The sequence below is a fragment of the Myxine glutinosa genome, chromosome 1, assembly GCF_964187855.1.
Source record: "Myxine glutinosa chromosome 1, kmMyxGlut1.1, whole genome shotgun sequence".
Classification (NCBI taxonomy): domain Eukaryota; kingdom Metazoa; phylum Chordata; class Myxini; order Myxiniformes; family Myxinidae; genus Myxine; species Myxine glutinosa.
In genome coordinates, this window is record NC_136261.1 from 134123968 (window position 1) to 134143571 (window position 19604).

Genomic DNA, 19604 nt, shown 5'->3' on the forward strand with positions numbered 1-19604 from the left:
TGTTCACTCACTTACACTTGCCTACAGGTCACAATTTTAAACCGATCTTCACAAAACTTCACCAAATGGTGGAGTTTGTGGTCTGACAAAATCCTATATATTTTTGAGGTCAAAAGCTCAAAAGGTCAACATAGGCCAAAGGTTAACCACTCTTTTTCAAATTTCTAAAATCCTCAATTTTCATCCGATTTACTTTGAAATTTGAATAGGATTTCCATATCAGGAAATTGAATTCAACCACCAACTATTTTTGAGATCAACATAGGTCAAAAGGTCAACATCCTTTTCAAATTTTTTAAATCCTCAATTTTTAACCGATTGACTTGAAATTTGAATAGGATTTTCATGTCAGCTAACTGAATTCAACCACCAACTATTTTTGAAATCAGCCTTGGCAAAAAGGTCAACATAGGCCAAAGGTCAACCACATTTTTCTCAGATTCCTAAAATCCTCAATTTTCATCCGATTAACTTCAAATTTGAATAGGGTTTTCATATCGGCAAACTGAATTCAACCACCATCTATTTTTGATATGAAAATAGGCCAAAAGGTCAACATAGGCCGAAGGTCAACCACTTTTCTCAAATTTCTAAAATCCTCAATTTTCATCCGATTGACTTGAAATCTGAATAGGATTTGCATATCAGCTTACCGATACAACCACCAACTATTTTTGTGGTCAACATAGGCTAAACGGTCAACATAGGCCAAACTTTTAAAATTGTCAATTTTCATCTGATTGACTTGAAATTTGAAGACGATTTGCATATCTGGTGACTGAATTCAACCACCAATTATTTTTGAGGTCAAAAGGATGAGCTACCGAGTGCCATTCTACTTTGTTCGCTTTTGCCAAGTGTCACTCTTTTTTTTTTTTTACTGTTGCGGAACAACATCACACTTTAGGAGAATCAAATCACAGGCACAGATGTGCAGGCAACGAGTAGCGATTTGGGCTTTTCAAAAACGTCGAATCTTCATGATGTGTCCGATTTTTGAAGGCCATTGTGTTTTCTGGATCATGGTCAACGTATCCAATGTTATCTTCTCAAACAACGATTAATCAAAGGCAAAAGGCATTCCTCTTGCTCTGAAACCCTTCAATGCCCACCTTCACTTCACATGTAGCAAAGGTCTGCTAACATATTGGGAATGAGCATTATGAACTGTGACAAATGTCAGATTAATTTGTTCATCTCTTTTTTTGGCTTGCAGGATGGAATTTTAAATCCACATGCAGCCTCTTGTACATGTGCTGCTTGCTGTGATGACATGACCCTGGTAAGTGCAAAATGTCTTTTTCACAGGAAAGTAAGGAAAGATTAATCTTAGTCACTCGAACATGAAGAAAATTACTTGGCAATAATTTTGTTTTAAGGATTTCAGTTCACAATTTTGTACACCGCTCCTTTCCTATGCCATCTCCAGGTGCTGTATGACGCGCGCTGAAAGGGAGTACTTAGTTTTCACTCCGTCGTTTGTTTGTTTGTTTGCTTGTTTTCTTTCTTGTTTGTCCGGGCGATATCTCAGCCATCCTTTAAGCCAGGAAGCTGAAATTTCGGCACAATAGTCAAAAACAGTATTTTTTGTTTTTTGATTAATCAATTAATTCATCAGTTACTTAATTATTATCGATTAATTAAGTACTGTCACGTTCCTGGTGATTAAAATCTTCTGAGGAAACAGATTTCCGAAAGGGCTTTAAGGGTGTAGTACTGGTGAAAAATTGAGAAAACTACATAGGTACCTTTGAGAGGCCTTTACACAAAAACAAAGTCAAGTTAATATCTAATTTTCAGTTTTTCTTGAAAGATATAATCTTGGCTTTAACTCAGACCAGTTTCAACGCTTCTTTGTCATATTACATGCATATAATTTGCATAAATTAGACCGTCAATAAAAAACAAGGAAAAACAAAGAACACATTTCTACTTCTATCTTCTATGTCACCTATCATTCTTTTCACACAAAATTTGGTACATGTATTATACATGTGTTACTCTACTACCTGATGAGAGGATTTTGTGAAATTATGTCAAATGTTCACTAATTAGCTAATTATGCCAATTACCAGATAAAACTTGGTTGTCCTTCAATAAATCCACAATGGCTACTCCTATAAACAAAAGCCTTCATCATTTTAAAGGAAGTGATATTCTGAATATCCTGTCCAAATTTCAGCCCAAAAGAATGATGCAAATTAAAGTTATAACAAATTTCATGCAAAATATTATATTGAATTGAATTGAAATTTGAATTTTTCAATAATTAGGGGTACTTCTATGACCTCTAATAGCATGATTCTTGTTTATAAGACTATAAGGAAACTGTTCAGCTAAAAAAAAAAAATCTAAAAAAAAATCACCTGTTCACCAGTACTACACCCTTAACTTCGAGGCGTTCAGTCAAAATATAGCATGGAATATAATCGTGGGGGCAAGTGGTGGAGAAGCCGGAGCGCTTACCTTCACGGATCCCACCGGCAGTCTTCACCCTGTAATAAATAACTCAAACTAACAGGATTTAAAATGTACAAAGATAAACGGGTTTAATGAAAGAAATGCCGGTTACAAGGGAAGCACGATAAAACTAAACTCCTAAATTGAGGGACCCTCCACACAGACTCAGTACACAGACAAAGGGAAATATAATGATGTAAAAATAAAAGGTGTGGTTTGCGAGCGGCAAACGCACTGCGAGCGGCTCCCGAATCTGGTCAGGAATTGTCTCAGGCCTGCGTGCGCACAATCCGGACGCGGCTCCGGCCTTGGCGGGGAGAAGGCCTCAGTCCGCCCTCGTTTCACTACGGGCCTCGCGCACGAGTCGGACGGGACATCTTCTCGCCTGTCCACTCGCCGTTCCTGCTTGGAAGCCCGCGGTTCTCAGACCGTGGCTCTTCCTTTCACAACCACTAGTAAGGTGTCGGCACACGATCGCTCGCGATAGTGTCCAACAAAGAAGGTGAGAAGATGTCGATGCCGAGGGACAAAATGTTGATGCTGGGAGAGACGAAAATGCGACCCAAAGTCCAAAACGAGAAGGCACTGGAGGAGAAAATGTCGGTCCACGACCATCCACTATGGCATCCAGAACGAGAAGCCCAAGGAAGAGAGAAAATCTCTGCCGGCCCGTTTCTTTATCGACCAGGCTCTCACGTCATCTGTTGTGCTTCACCAATCAGCAAGTCCTTTCTTACCAGTCCTTCCCGTCAATCAAACCCCCTGCCCAATCACCGCTCTTTGGGCGTGTCTCCATGGAGTTGCCTCTCCTGTGCACTTACCTAGTTGGTGTAATCAGCGGTAGTGCTTCATGCCTGGCTTCCAGTTAGTTTTTATTAATTAGTGTATTTAAATGCGCTATTCTGGCTAGGTGTCTAGTGCGGTGTCATAAGGAACAGAGGAATAAATTACAGAGGTGTACTCTTAATTTACAGATTAATTACAGATTAATTTACTTGGTGGATTTACACACAGGAGATTAATTTACCCATAATCCCTCACTAATTAACAAGCCCCACCCCTTGTGATGGGGACGAAGATGCAAGCTTACCCGACATCCGGTCTACACGAATTTCCCTACCTATGATACATCGAGGTTTCTTCTCCTTCACAACAGTCGGAGCACACTACCGATGCACTCTACCTGAACTAAGGTATCACTACACCCCCCTCCCCCCCCCCCCCCACAAGGATCTACCTGGCTCTAGATATTCCTCTACCCCTAATTCATAACACAGCTCCCCCCCACCCCGGAACCGTAGCTCCCGCAAGGTTCATTGCAGGAGTTACCATCCCAGTCTCAACACTTACCGACTCACACTTAATTAGCCTATGAAATAAATCAGGAGGGCTATGGGAAGAGAGCCGTAGCTACTTACCTATTCTCCTTAACGTTCTACCCACTTATGCAACAATGCAAATATGTACAAAACTTGAAAGTCCTTGCTCCTAACTCCTGGGGCAGGAAGAAAAAGTCAAAACACACAAAAACTACCTTAACCGCAAAACTTATCCAAACATTCAAAATTTCTAAAACATTTATACAACCCCTTCCTACAGACCACGTCCCCCGGTGGATGTCACATTGTCACTATACCCAACGTTAGCTGCGGGGCGATCCCAATGCACCCCAAATTTCCACGGGCCCTGTCCTGGTGTTACAGGTGAGTGACATGGCTTGGTGGATTTTGCCCACATTCACTCACTCAAATGCCATAACCATTCACACACGTTTCAAAAAGCATCAAAGCACGTAATCATCAAAGCATGTATTTCATCCCCCTGCAATACCATGCATCATCATCACTCAATTTTCATCTCCATCCTCACGACCACACAGAAATACTATAACCTCGACACATAAACAAACGCCACCCGCAAGACACTAAGTGGCACACTTTCCAATCCCCTCACCGGCCATGCCATCACTCTGACCCCCCCCCCTCCTAATCCAAATTACTCATGTCCCAATTTAAATGAGCAAGTACTGAAGCCTGGGACAGTACACCTCAACGCACTTACCTCAAGCGCAGGTAGTTGCAGGTTGGTCGGGTCCAAAAGTGCCACCCACCCTACTGAATCCCAAAATTTGTCCCATAGGGCCGTTCAAATTTCACCAAATCTCCTTTTATCCTCTGTACTGGCAAGTATGTGGATCCGCCTCCTCCGGTGACCTTAACTACACTACTACCTTTGGCTCCGACAGCTCCACCCCTCTACCGTGCAAGAGCCATCGGGACAAGCTGAGCAGCCGAAATGCCAACATGGCCCATGAGTGTCCATAAGGGTGCGACCCACCATCCATCCTTCGGCCCCCCTGCGAGGAACACAGCTGCTCTAGCCCCAGCTGGCCAATGTGGTGAGCACCTGCTGCCAACTCCACAATTCCCAAGGCCTCGGACCTGGGGGATGCGGTCAAAGTGCATGGCATCCTCATCACGTCCCCTGCACCTCTCACATCCCCCAGTCCGTTCACATGCAGCCCTCAGTGCCCAGCTGCCCACCCACACTTGACCACACCAAGGTCCAGTCGACAGCCATGCTCCCCCAGGAGACTCATCCAGAAGATATGGTCCACACACCTCGGACACCCATAACACCACGTTGACTCCAGACTACCCAACTACATATCCACAACCCCATGTACCAATATTGGCACCGTCGCCCCGTAGCCAGTTGAAGGCTGTGTCCTTCTACCCTATCAATTTCATCCCAGCCTCCAACACTCTTGTCTAACACACCTGGATCAATAATGATGCCACTGTGCAGTGTCCACCATGGCCTTACAAAATTCACCCTTAAATTTACATCTAACCCTTGGATTATCCATGCCAATCATTTTTCACAATTCACTAATCCCACCAAAGAAGGGTGCTTCTCCATACACCTGCCAGCCGTGCATGGCCCATATGCTCGGCTCGTTACAATTTCCCAATCAATCAATCCCATGGCTCTCTTCCCAAGCCGAGACTCCACAAATCACAACAGAATATCTGTGGAAGATTGAGCTCACACCATCACGTTCCACAGATGCCCCAATGGTTGTCCGGTGGGCTGTAAGCCATCACCATCCATGCGGATCAACCTGCGTCCATAGACCAACACAGCATTGCAGGTCACCACATACTGGCTGTCCCAGAGTCTCAGGGAGAGGCTGCCAGGCTGCATGCCTGGGCGGTCACCACATCAGGCCTGTGTTGGCCGTCCGTGGTGCCGCCACCAAAGCGCGGACCACAACACCTCCCCCTAGTGGTCCTCATAATACACCATCCCAGGTACCTGTGAGAAACCACCTCGGACCCGCGGAGGTCTTAACCCCCACAAGGGTCCGGTGACCCTGCTGGCCCGAGACACTCGCTCGGGTGGCGCCTCAATGGACAGGAGATGCCACACTCCACCAGACCCCCCATGGAGCCCAGGCCATACCATGACACCCATGGTCTGACCCCACATCCAAATCCTGCCAGCACAGCCTCCCAGCTGGCTGGCATAATCCAATTTTGAAAGGGGCAACTTTTGCACGAGGCCAACCGCCCCTGGTCCGTATTTCGCAGTCCGGGGACCAACACCCTCCATGGCTGCTCCAAATCAAATTCCCATTTCAATCTAATTTTCGATTTCCTTTTAAAAACTTTTGCCTCGTGTGCAGCCCTCCCTCCCTGCAGCTGTTCCAAATTAATTATGGGGACCAGTTTCTCCGAGGCTCTATCTCCCGACTCTTCCATGTCCGAGTGCAGCTCTGGGCCAAACCCCTCCTCTCCCCACCCCCCCCCCCCCCCCCCCAGCTGGGTATGCAATTTTGGAGCCTCCTGTACCCAATTGTTGTTCGTTGTGAGGGTCATCTTGGTAACCTTAACCTCATCCTGGGGATATTTGATGGACCGACTCACCTCATGTCCCAGACTCTCTTGGACCCGAGCAGCCTCTTCCTCGATGGTACTGTCACAGGTGTCCAGCCGCCGGGTCAAATCATTCTCATTATTATTACCAATCACTTCTGGCCCCAACAGGTCTTCATCTATACACACCCGGTCCGGTTCCGTTACACGGACGTCCAATAATTTTACCCCCTGTTGCTCCACAAATGCCCTGGTGCTGCACAAATCAAAATTCCTCTCCCTGTTGTTGCATTGTGACATCCACACCAGCCCGATAACCTTCCAGGTCTTTTTCAGCCAAACATTCCCGATTTACTTCTAGACATTGGCCGGCGAGGTTTCGTGTATTCGCAGCTCTCCACGCTCTCCATCGAAATCGAAGTTAAGTAATTGTTCCCATTTGTATTTTCGTTATAACTGTATTTATTTTATGGTGTGTGTACGTATATTGTGTCCCGAGGAAGATTTTCGGTGCAAATCTTTCATACCTGTATTGAAAATCGTGTTAATTCGTGTCGTGTCTTGAGGCCTTGCACAGTGTACAACCTTGAGGCTTTGTTTTTCTCTCAGCGGTCCGTCGTTTGTGCTCCAATAACTTTCGTTCTCTGTTTTCCCAGTCTTTTCACCCCATAGCCTACTTCCTTGTGTAAATCTCAACTCAAAAAAAAACTAAAAAAACATTTCCTCTCTGTTCTTATTCTTTGTTCTCATTCGTTTATTCATTCTTATTCGTTCGTTCGTTCTTCGACCACGTGTTTCTCCCCCATTTCCCCAGATAGTTTTCACTGTTATTAACCTTACAATGTTTGCACTTTCCCCTCAAGTTCTGTATTCCGTCATATATTATAACACCTTTTTCTTCTTCTTCTTTAAAAGGCTGCTTTCGACTTGCTCACCAACTTTATTCATCCTCAAAAAAAATTCCATCTCCTATAATGCCTTTTTTCTACATTCCCTAAACTCTCCTGCACTCCATCCTCCATCCAGCGTCCTTAAACGTATTTTTGACTCGAAGGTCACAAGAAACTCATTTTGCAATAAATGTTCGTTTCCCATTAATCGTACACTTTCTAAAATCCAACCTCACCCCTCCCCTCCTAATCCTCCCCATCACCCATCCCTTTCAAATCTCCCCCCTTGCCCCTCCCTCCTAAACTACCCCCTCACCCCTCCCCTCCAAGAGCCCTCCTCACCCCTCCCCTCCTAGACTCCTCCCTCACCCCTCCCCTCCAAATCTCCCCCATACCCCATCCCTTTCAAATCCCTCCCCTTGTCCCTTCCCTCCCAAACTCCCCCCTCACCCCTCCCCTTCAAATCTCCCCACCCTCATTTCTTCTCAATTTCCCCCCTCTCACTCCCCCTCCTCAAAGCGTCCTCCCCGCTTCTTCCCCCTTCCAACTCTCACCTCCATCTCCCCCAACCTTCTGCCTCGCTCTTCCCCCTCTTCAAATAACACCATTCCAATGGAATACTGTTCCCCCCTCTGGGCTGGTGCTCCTGCCTCACACCTTGCTCGGCTTCACGCTGTTGAGGCCAAAGCTTTCAGAATCATTGGAATCTCCTGCGATGTAGTCAACGCCGAGGGCCTTTCACTCACTCACCGCAGGCAGGTTGGTGGTCTTTCTGTCTTCTACCGACTCCTCTCCGGCCTTGCTCCCCTAGCTCTCTCTGTGCTCTGTCCCCCCAATATTCCTTCAGGTCGCACAAGATCTGCCTGCAACCCTCTTATGGTTAAACTGCCAAAGTCTAGGCTCTCTGCTCACCTTCACTCTTTCATTCCCCTTTTCTCCCGCCTCTGGAACAAACTCCCCCACTCCCTTCAATCCCACTCCTCCCTCCAGGTCTTTAAAACAGCTGTTCACCACCATCTCTTATCTTCCCCCATCGAAAACCTTGATCTTTTCTACCCCCGGTAATTCACCCCAGAGTCCTTGCAGTGTTCATATGTTTTAATCCTCTCCCACCTCCCCCCAAGTCCTCCCGATGTCCCTGCTCTCAAATGTTGTGTTTGTGTCCTTCCCCCTCTTCCCCCTCTCTTTTGTGTCCTTCCCCCTCTCTCCCCATCTTGTCTGCCGCTCCCCTTGTTTTTTGTGTTTTGTGTGTCGGTTTGTCTTTTTGTGTGATTAATGTTAGCTCTTTCACGAGCCTCGATCTTGTATTAAAAAAAACAAAAAAACAAAAAAAAAACACCTCATTGTGCCTCACCCAATCACCATCAAACCTTTTGTCCACCCCATCCTTCCCTTTCTCCGAGCTATTCTGAAATCTTTGACACACCTTCAACAGCTCTCCCTACCTCTTCCACCTCTTCCACATCTTACCCTACCCCTCCTCCCCCCTGTTCTGTATCCGATGCTCCCCCTTCCTCTTCATTAACGGTGTGGACCTCAAACATCCGGGGCCTTCGTTCAAACTTAACTGATCTCTCCATACAGGTTGCTTCTATCAAACCAGACGTGATCTGCTTAACAGAAACTTTCCTCCTTCATGATGTCTCTGATTCCTTAGTATCTCTCCTGGGTTACTCCCTCCTCCGGTATGATAGACCTGAGCCTCGTCCTGGAGGTGGGGTTGCTATCTTTATCAACAACTCTCTTCCTCACTCGCCCTGCACTGCACTCTCTCCACCTCACCCCCAGGAATACCTCTGGCTATGGCTTCCCCTTCGCTCCCACCTCTTGTTCATATGTGTGTTGTACCGTCCACCAAACAGTGATGACTCCATCTACATCTCGCTGTCTGATAATATGGACCAACTTCTATCTACTCATCACAACTCTCTCTTCCTCATATGTGGTGATTTCAATTGTCACCATGCCAGTTGGCTGGGTGTGGGTACCTCTCTCACCAGCCATGGCTCCTCAGCAAAGGACTTCTGCCACTCACTGGGAGTGACACAATCTGTCAATTTCCCGACCCGGATCTCAGTCAACGGAGCATCTTCTCTTCTGGACTTGGTTATGACTAACTTCCCTGAAAATGTCTGCTGCTCTTCTTCTGCTCCAATCGGATCATCTGATCATGTCCTTGTTAAAGTGGACATCTCTCTGACCATTCTCAGGGAGCCTGCTCAGCGTCGACGAGTCTGGCATTTCACTCAGGCCAACTGGCACGGTCTTCAAGCAGCCATCAATCATCTGGACTGGTCTCCCATCTCTACCACCTCTGACATCAACTCATCCTGGGAATTCTTCCAAAGTAAATTGCTCTCTCTCATGCACAGATTTATCCCATCTTGTCTTCAGTTGTCATACCCTTCCTCCCGTCCATGGTACACGGAATCTTGTGGTGAGGCTGTTGCCCAGAAACAACTTGCCTTCGTCTCCTGGAAAGCAAATCCAAAGGAAGGAAATCTCATTTCCTTTCACAAAGCCTGAAACAAGTGTGTGTCCACCCTCAGGAGAGCCAGGAAACAATATCTCTCCGTTCTCAAGACCGAACTCTCTTATCTGTCTCCCTCTTCCAAATCCTGGTGGCATCTGGTCAAATCTGTTTCTGGTGTTTGTTCCCCCTCCATCCCCTCCCTTACCTCAAACGGCTACACAGCTGACTCCGCACGTGAAAAAGCTGAATGCCTCAACTCTGTGTTTGCCTCTAAATCTTGTGTCCCAAACCCATCCCTCTCTGTACCCACCGTACCCAGTCGTACCCAGCTGCTCCTGGACTCCGTGTCCTTTCCTCCTGACAAGGTGGAAAAGTTTCTGTCAACCCTCGACTCTGATTTTGCAACTGGACCTGACGGCATCAGCCCACGGGTCCTAAAATCTTGTTCTTCCGCTCTTTCACTCCCTCTCTCTGTTCTCTTCACCCTCTCTTTTGCTCAAGGTCAACTGCCATCTGCTTGGAAATCAGCCAACATCACCGCTTTGCACAAAAAAGGTGCAAAAACAGATCCTAGCAACTACAGACCAATCAGCCTTCTCCCAATTATCGGCAAAGTCATGGAATCCATCATTGCTTCGGATATGAAATCTTTCCTCTTCTCCAATGGTTTGATCTCTGATCATCAATTTGGTTTCAGACCAGGTCACTCGACTCTGGACATGCTGCTTCTGCTGTCTCAACAATGGATGGAGGTCCTCAATGCCAAAGAGGAAATTAGAGCTGTCTCCCTCGACATATCACGTGCCTTCGATACGGTCTGGCACCCTGCTCTGCTCACCAAACGCTCCTCCTTTGGTATCCATGGAAATCTCCATGCATGGCTGGCGGACTTCCTCTCTAGTCGTCGTCAACGTGTGGCCCTGAATGTGTTTCTCTCATCTCCTCTTCCTGTTCAGGCTGGAGTTCCCCAAGGCAGTGTTCTGGGCCCTGTGCTTTTTCTGGTCTTCATCAATGATCTCTCTGACTCTCTTGAAAATCCTCTCTATCTCTTTGCTGATGACTCCACTCTCTGCCGCTCCTTTCCTCATCCCTCAGATCGGCAGTCTGCAGCCTCCTCACTCTCTGCAGACCTGGACAAAATCACAGACTGGGCAAACAAGTGGAACATGTCTTTCAATCCTGACAAATCTCACACTCTTACGATGTCTCTCCGAAAAGACCGACTGGACAACCCTCCCATCTACTTTCTGAATAATCCTCTCCATGAAGTTCTGTCACTCAACTTTTGGGTCTCCCTATCTGCCATGATCTTTCCTGGGAAAACCACATTTCCAAGCTGGCCTCCAAAGCCAGTCGCCGACTGGGCATCCTCCGTCGTGCGAAGTCCTTCCTTGGCACACCTGAGCTCCTCACCACATGCAAGGCTTTCATCCGCAGCTCAATGGAGTACTGCTCTCCCCTCTGGGCTGGTGCTCCTGCCTCACACCTTGCTCGTCTTCACGCTGTTGAAACCAAAGCGTTCAGAATCATTGGAATCCTCTGCGATGACGCTATCTCCGAGGACCTTTCACTTAATCACCGCAGGCAGGTTGGTGGTCTTTCCGTCTTCTTCCGACTCCTCTCCGGCCTTGCTCCCCCAGCTCTCTCTGGGCTCTGTCCCCCAAATATTCCTGCAGGTCGCACAAGATCTGCCTGCAACCCTCTTATGGTTAAACTGCCAAAATCAAGACTCTCTGCTCACCTTCACTCCTTCATTCCTCTTTTCTCCCGCCTCTGGAACAAACTCCCTCACTCTCTTCAATCCCACTCCTCCCTCTTGGTCTTTAAAACGGCTGTTCACCACCATCTCTTATCTTCCCCAATCCAAAACCTTGATCTTTTCTACCCCCGCTAATTTCACCCCAAATCCACTTTTTTGAGGTGACTTTTGACTTCTTTCCTGGAAGTCCTTGGTGTCCTTGCGTTTTATACCTATCCTGCCTCCCCCCAGGCCCTCTCTCTCCAAAAACATCTCCCGATGTCACTGCTCTCAAATGTTGTGTTTGTGTGCTTCCTCCCCTTCTCTCCCCATCTTGTCGACCGCTCCCCTTTTTATATACTTTGTTTGCTTGTTTGTTTGATTTGTTTGTTTGATAAATGTTAGCTCTTTCACGAGCCTCGACTCCGTACACACACAAAAAAAAAAAAAAAAAAAGACATGCCATATTTAAAATTTTTCTCTCCTGCGCCCGAAGCGCATCAGCTAGGGTCTCACACTCTTCCATTCCCAATGTTAATTCCCCCCGTTTTGAGTCTAATTCTGCCGCCCATGGCTTCTCCTGTGCCCAATTTTCATTATTTTGTTCTTTCTTTGTTTCATTTGTTTGCGCTCTATGGCCTTTGATTTCTTTCATTTGGGTTTTTATTTCTTTATTTCGGGCATCCAATCTTTCACTTCAGGCATCCAATCGTTCACTACAGGCATCACTTTTCTCTTTCATTCCATTAATCTCTTTACTCATTCCCCTCATAATATCACTCATGCCCCTTAATAATTTTAACATGGCCTGAAAAGACATCGGACCCGTCTCCTGGCTCAATCACCCCGGAGCGGGGGAGGTTTCAACTCTATTCTCAAACTCCTCTATCCCTGGCCCGCTTCCATTGTCTTCGGAATTCTCAACTCGCTCGGCATCTCACTCGCTTCGCCATCCGCAGTGAGAAAGCAGTTCTCCCGCCCGCATATTTTTACCTCAGAAAAGAAAAGATTTTAAATTTTCCCAAAAACGCGATGTTGCGCTTCGTACCTCAATCGACTATAAAATTTGGACACACCGTTACTACGATTACCTCCCCCTCGATGAAAGAAAGACAACCGTTAAAATATTTCGATTCCGAAAGCTGAGCGCAATTTGCCCTCTGAGGGTGTCGAACTCGCAACCTTCAAACACCGAGTGTACGAGGTTCGAGTCCTACACTCCTGACACCTTTTGTCGCGTTCCTGGTGATTAAAATCTTCCAAGGAAACGGATTTCCAAAAGGGCTTTAACTCCGAGGCATTCAGTCAAAATATAGCCGAGAATACGCGTGGGGGCAAGTGGTGGAGAAGCCGGAGCACTTACCTTCACGGATCCCACCGGCAGTCTTCACCCTGTAATAAATAACTCAAATGAACAGGATTTAAAATGTACAAAGATAAGCGGGTTTAATGAAAGAAATGCCGGTTACAAGGGAATCTAAATTGAGGGACCCTCCAAACAGACTCAGTACACAGACAAAGGGAAATATAATGATATAAAAATAAATGGTGTGGTTGGCACCTATCTGCGAGCGGCTCCCGGATTTGGTCAGGAATTGTCTCAGGCCCGCGTGCGCGCAATCCGGACACGGCTCCGGCCTTGGCGGGGAGATGGCCTCAGTCCGCCCTTGTTCCACTATGGGCCTCTTGCACGAGCCCAACGGGCCGTGCCTGTCCACTCGCCGTTCCTGCTTGGAAACCCGCGGTTCTCAGACCGTGGCTCTTCCTCTTCATGACCACTAGTAAGGTGTCGGCACACAATCACTCGCGATGGTGTCCAACAAAGAAGGGGCGAGAAGATGTCGGTCAAGATACAAAATGTTGATGCTGGGAAAGACGAAAATGCGACCCAAAGTCCAAAACAAGAAGGCGCAAGAGGTGAAAATGTCGGGCCATGACCATCCGCTATGCCTATGGCATCCAGAACAAGAAGCCCAAGGAAGAAAATGTCGGCCGGAGAAAATGTCTGTTCTTTATCGACCAGGCTCTCACATCATCTGCCGTGCTTCACCAATCAGCGAGTCCTTTCTTACCAGTCCTTCCCATAAATCAAACCTCCCGCCCAATCACCGCTCTATGGGAGTGTCTCCAAGGAGCTGCCTGTCCTGTGCGCCTACCAAGTCGGTGTAATCAGCGGTAGTGCTTCATGCCTGGCTTCCGGTTAGTTTTTATTAATTAGTGTATTTAAATGCGCATTTCTGGCTCCGGTCGGTGTCATGAGGTGTGGTCCAGTGCGGTGTCATGAGGAACAGAGGTATAAATTGCAGAAGTAAGTACACACAGGGGATTAATTTACCCATAATCCCTCACTAATTAACAAGCCCCACCCCTCGTGATGGGGACGAAGATACAAGCTTACCCGACATCCGGTCTATACGAATTTCCCGACTCATGGTACATCGAGGTTTCTTCTTCTTCACGATAGTCGGAGCACAGTACCTATGCACGCTACCTGAACGAAGGTATCACCATCCCCCCACAAACGTAACGGTACTTATTTATTTCATTTTTCTTCTGGGCAGAATTATCTCAGGCACATTTTGAGCTAGGAAGCTGATATTTGGACATGACAGTGACCAAGTGATTTCCCTGTAAAATATATTTTTTATTTATTTATTAGTCAATTAATCAATTAATTCTTTAATTATTCGATCAATGTGATCAATGATTCCCCATCACCCATCTCTTTCAAATATTCTCCCTTGCCCCTCCCCTCCAAATCTTCCCCATCACCCATCCCTTTCAAATCGTCCCCCTTGCCCTTCCCCTCCAAATCTTCCCCATCACCCCTTCTGTCCAAAACTTCCCCATCACCCCTCCCCTCCAAAACTTCCCCATCACCCCTTCCCTCTAAATCTACCCCCTTGCCCCTCCCCTCCAAATCATCCCCATCACCCATCTCTTTCAAATCTTCCCCCTTGCCCCTCCCCTCCAAATCTTCCCCATCACCCATCCCTTTCAAATCTGCCCCCTTGCCCCTTCCCTCCTAAACTCCCCCCACACCCCTCACCTCCGAGACTCTCCCTCGCTCCTCCCCTCCTAGACTCCCCTCTCACCCCTCCTCCTCAAAGTGCCCTCCCCGCTTCTTCCCCCTTCCAACTTTCACCTTCATCTCCCTCAACCTTCTGCCTCACCCCTCCCCCTCCTCAAATAACACCTCACTGCGCCTCACCCAATCACCATCAAACCTTTTGTCTGCCCCATTCTTCCCTTTCTCCAAGCTATTCTGAAATCTCTGACACACCTTCAACAGCTCTCCCTACCTCTTCCTCCTCTTCCACATCTTACCCGACCGCTCCCCCCCCCCCCCCCCCCCCCTGTTCTGTATCCGATGCTCCCGCTTCCTCTTCCTTCACAGTATGGACCTCAAACATCCAGGGCCTTCGCTCAAACTTGACTGATCTCTCCATACAGGTTGCTTCTGACAAACCAGACGTGATCTGCTTAACAGAAACTTTCCTCCTTCATGATGTCTGATTCCTTGGTATCTCTCCCAGGTTACTCCCTCCTCCGGTATGATAGACCTGAGCCTCGTCCTGGAGGTGGGGTTGCTATCTTTATAAAAAAACTCTCTTCCTCACTCGCCCTGCACTGCCCTCTCTCCACCTCATCCCCAGGAATACCTTTGGCTACGGCTTCCCCTTCGCTCCCACCTTTTGTTCATATGTATGTTGTACCGTCCACCAAACAGTGATGACTCCATCTACATCTCGCTGTCTGATAATATGGACCAACTTCTGTCTACTCATCCTAACTCTCTCTTCCTCATATGTGGTGATTTCAATTGTCACCATGCCAGTTGGCTGGGTGTGGGTACCTCTCTCACCAGCCATGGCTCCTCAGCAAAGGACTTCTGCGACTCACTGGGACTGACACAATCTGTCAATTTCCCGACCCGGATCTCAGTCAACGGAGCATCTTCTCTTCTGGACTTGGTTATGACTAACTTCCCTGAAAATGTCTGCTGCTCTTCTTCTGCTCCAATCGGCTCATCTGATCATGTGCTTGTTAAAGTGGACATCTCTCTGACCATTCTCAGGGAGCCTCCTCAGCGTCGACGAGTCTGGCATTTCACTCAGGCCAACTGGCACGGTCTTCAAGCAGCCATCAATCATCTGGACTGGTCTCCCATCGCTACCACCTCTGACATCAACTCATCCTGGGAATTCTTCCAAAGTAAATTGCTCTCTCTCATGCACAGATTTATCCCATCTCGTCTTCAGTTGTCATACCCTTCCTCCCGTCCATGGTACACGGAATCTTGTGGTGAGGCTGTTGCAAAGAAACAACTTGCCTTTGTCTCCTGGAAAGCAAATCCAAAGGAAGGAAATCTCATTTCCTTTCACAAAGCCCGAAACAAGTGTGTGTCCACCCTCAGGAGAGCCAGGAAACAATATCTCTCTGTTCTCAGGACCGAACTCTCTTATCTGTCTCCCTCTTCCAAATCCTGGTGGCGTCTGGTCAAATCTGTTTCTGGTCTTTGTTCCCCCTCCATCCCCTCCCTCACCTCAAATGGCCACACGGCTGACTCCGCACATGAAAAAGCTGAATGCCTCAACTCTGTGATTGCCTCTAAATCTTGTGTCCCAAACCCATCCCTCTCTGTACCCACCGTACCCAGTCGGACCCAGCTGCTCCTGCACTCTGTGTCCTTTCCTCTTGACAAGGTGGAAAAGTTTCTGTCAACCCTCGACTCTGATTCTGCAACTGGACCTGACGGCATCAGCCCACGGGTCCTAAAATCCTGTTCTGCCGCTCTTTCCCTCCCTCTCTCTGTTCTCTTCACCCTCTCTTTTGCTCAAGGTCATTTTCCATCTGCTTGGAAATCTGCCAACATCACCGCTTTGCACAAAAAAGGTGCAAAAACAGATCCCAGCAACTACAGACCAATCAGCCTTCTCCCATTTATCACCAAAGTCATGGAATCCATCATTGCTTCAGATATGAAATCTTTCCTCTTCTCCAATGGCTTGATCTCTGATCATCAATTTGGTTTCAGACCTGGTCACTCTACTCTGGACATGCTGCTTCTGCTTTCTCAACAATGGATGGAGGTCCTCAATGCCAAACAGGAAATTATAGCAGTCTCCCTTGACATATCACGTGCCTTCGATACGGTCTGGCACCCCGCTCTGCTCACCAAACTCTCCTCTTTTGGTATCCATGGAAATCTCCACGCATGGCTGGCGGACTTCCTCTCTAGTCGTAGTCAACGTGTGGCCCTGAATGGGTTTCTCTCATCTCCTCTTCCTGTTCAGGCTGGAGTTCCCCAAGGCAGTGTTCTGGGCCCTGTGCTTTTTCTGGTCTTCATCAATGATCTCTGTGACTCTCTTGAAAATCCTCTCTATCTCTTTGCTGATGACTCTACTCTCTGTCGCTCCATTCTTCATCCCTCAGATCGGCAGTCTGCAGCCTCCTCACTCTCTGCAGACCTGGACAAAATCACAGACTGGGCAAACAAGTGGAACATGTCTTTCAATCCTGACAAATCTCACACTCTTACGATGTCTCTCCGAAAAGACCGACTGGACAACCCTCCCATCCACTTTCTGAATAATCCTCTCCAAGTGGTTCTGTCACTCAAGCTTTTGGGTCTCACTATCTGCCATGATCTTTCCTGGGAAAACCACATTTCAAATCTGGCCTCCAATGCCAGTCGCCGACTGGGCATCCTCCGTCGTGCGAAGTCCTTCCTTGGCACACCTGAGCTTCTCACCACATATAAGGCTTTCATCCGCAGCTCAATGGAAACTGCTCTCCCCTCTGGGCTGGTGCTCCTGCCTCACACCTAGCTCGTCTTCACACTGTTGAAACCAAAGCATTCAGAATCATTGGAATCTCCCGCGATGAAGCTAACTCCAAGGGCCTCTCACTCACTCACCACAGGCAGGTTGGTGGTCTTTCTGTCTTCTACCAACTCCTCTCTGGCCTCTCCCCCCCAGCTCTCTCTGGGCTCTGTCCCGCAAATATTCCTACAGGTCGCACAAGATCTGCCTGCAACCCTTTTATGGTTGAACTGCCAAAATCAAGACTCTCTGCTCACCTTCACTCCTTCATTCCTCTTTTCTCCCGCCTCTGGAACAAACTCCCTCACTCTCTTCAATCCCACTCCACCCTCCAGGTCTTTAAAACAGCTGTTCACCACCATCTCTTATGGGTTCACCCCCATCCAAAACCTTGATCTTTTCTACCCCCACTAATTTCACTCCAATTCCACTTTTTTGAAATACCAACTTCTGTCCTGGAAGTCCTTGGTGTCCTTGTGTTTTATACTTCTCCCTCCCCACCCCCCCCCCCCCTTCCCATGCCTCCTCCCCCCAAGCCCTCTCCCTTCCACACATCTCCCTGCTCTCAAATGTTGTGTTTGTGTGCTTCCCCTTCTCTCCCCATCTTGTCTTCCGCTCCCTCTTTTTATATATTTTGTTTGTCTGGTTGATTTGTTTGTGAAGTAAATGTTAGCTTTCACGAGCCTCGATTCAGTATACAAAGAAAAAAAAAGAAAAAAAATTAATTATTATTTTTAAAGTTACAGATTTGGATGAAACGGTGGTGGTTTAGATATTCTATTAGCCAATTGATTAATTATTTAATTATTTTATGATTATTATTTATTTATTTCTATTATTGATCATTTATTTATTTTCTTTCTCATCTCGGCAATATCACAGGCACCTTTTGAGCTTGGAAGCTAATATTTGGACACAATAGTGACCAAGTGATGTGGCTATAATCGATATTTTTGATTTATTGATTGATCAATTCATCGATTAATTATTTATTGATTAATAAATTATTATTATTTTTTGATTGATGACTTATTTAATTATTTTTCTAAAAGTTACACATTCGGTTGAAGCACTGGTGGTTTAGGTATGCTATTAGCAAATTGATTAATTATTTTATTATTTTATGATTATTATTTTTTTATTTTCTTTCTCATCTGCATATCTTAGCCTGGTGTTGGCTTAGCGGTTAGGGTGCCGGCTTGGGATCCTAGGATCCTGGGTTCGAATCCCGGTCGATCGCTGAATTAACGCCAGGGGGGTTGACTCGGCCTGTCATCCTTCCGAGGTCGGCAAATTGAGTACCAGCTTGCTGGGATGAATGATCACGGTGTGTACCCCGATTTAGAATAGGTACATTGTATCCCTGCGCATCGTAAGAGGCGACCAAGGGTTGGCGCCAGGAAGGGCATCCGGCCTTAAAAACATTGCCTCAAACAGGGAACCATGATTGTCATGGGGCCCGCAAGGCTAACCCCTGCTCTAGCGGGGAAAATGGCCTTAAAACGATCATTCATTCAGTCGTTCATTCATTCATTCATATGCAATATCTCAGGCACCTTTTGAGTTAGGTAGCTGATATTTGGACACGACAATGAACAAGTGATTTGACTGAAAAGGGTATTTTTGATTTCTTTTTGATTTATTGATTAATCAATTAGTCAATTAAATATTTCTTAATTAATCAATGAATTATTTAATTTTTCATTTAATGGCCTATTTAATTAATTTTCAAAAAGTTACAGCTTCGGATGAAGCACTGGTGGTTTCGGTATGCTATTAGCTAATTGAGTAAGAAAATATGAGATGATCATTATTTATTGATTTTAATGATGTAATAAGTCAATCAATTATTGTACACCTCTCTTTCCCAATACAGTCTCTATGCGCTGGTGGATGTTATTTATTTATTTGGCATGGGTGCGGTGTACTTTCAATGTATCTGTACTTGTTGATTTATTGATTAATCAATTAATCGATTAATTATTTAATTATTCGATTAATGACTTAATTAATTATTTTAAAGTTACAGATTCGGATGAAACGGTGGTGGTTTAGTTATTCTATTAGTCAATTGATTATTTCTTTAATTATTTAGTTACTATTATTTATTTATTTTCATTATTAATCATTTATTTATTTTCTCTCTCATCTGGGCAATATCTCAGGCACCTTTTGAGCTAGGAAGCTAATATTTGGACATGACAGTGACCAAGTGGTGTGGCTGTAAAGGATATTTTTGATTTATTGATTAATCAATTAATTATTTTAAAATTTTATATCGTTTTATTTAATTATTTAATTCCATTTTTTCTTTAATTTAATTATTTAAATTTATAATTT

General features: G+C 46.2%; 1 protein-coding gene across 2 annotated transcripts in view; it reads left to right on the plus strand.

Moving 5' to 3' along the window:
- The window catches only part of LOC137428758 (deformed epidermal autoregulatory factor 1 homolog), a 242802-nt gene that overhangs the window by 108841 nt on the left and 114357 nt on the right, over window positions 1-19604 (plus strand). For both annotated transcript variants that reach the window (XM_068118657.2, XM_068118662.2), the window contains exon 6: window positions 1217-1282. In XM_068118657.2, the coding sequence (XP_067974758.1) occupies window positions 1217-1282 (66 nt within the window). The remainder of the gene's footprint in view (window positions 1-1216; window positions 1283-19604) is intronic.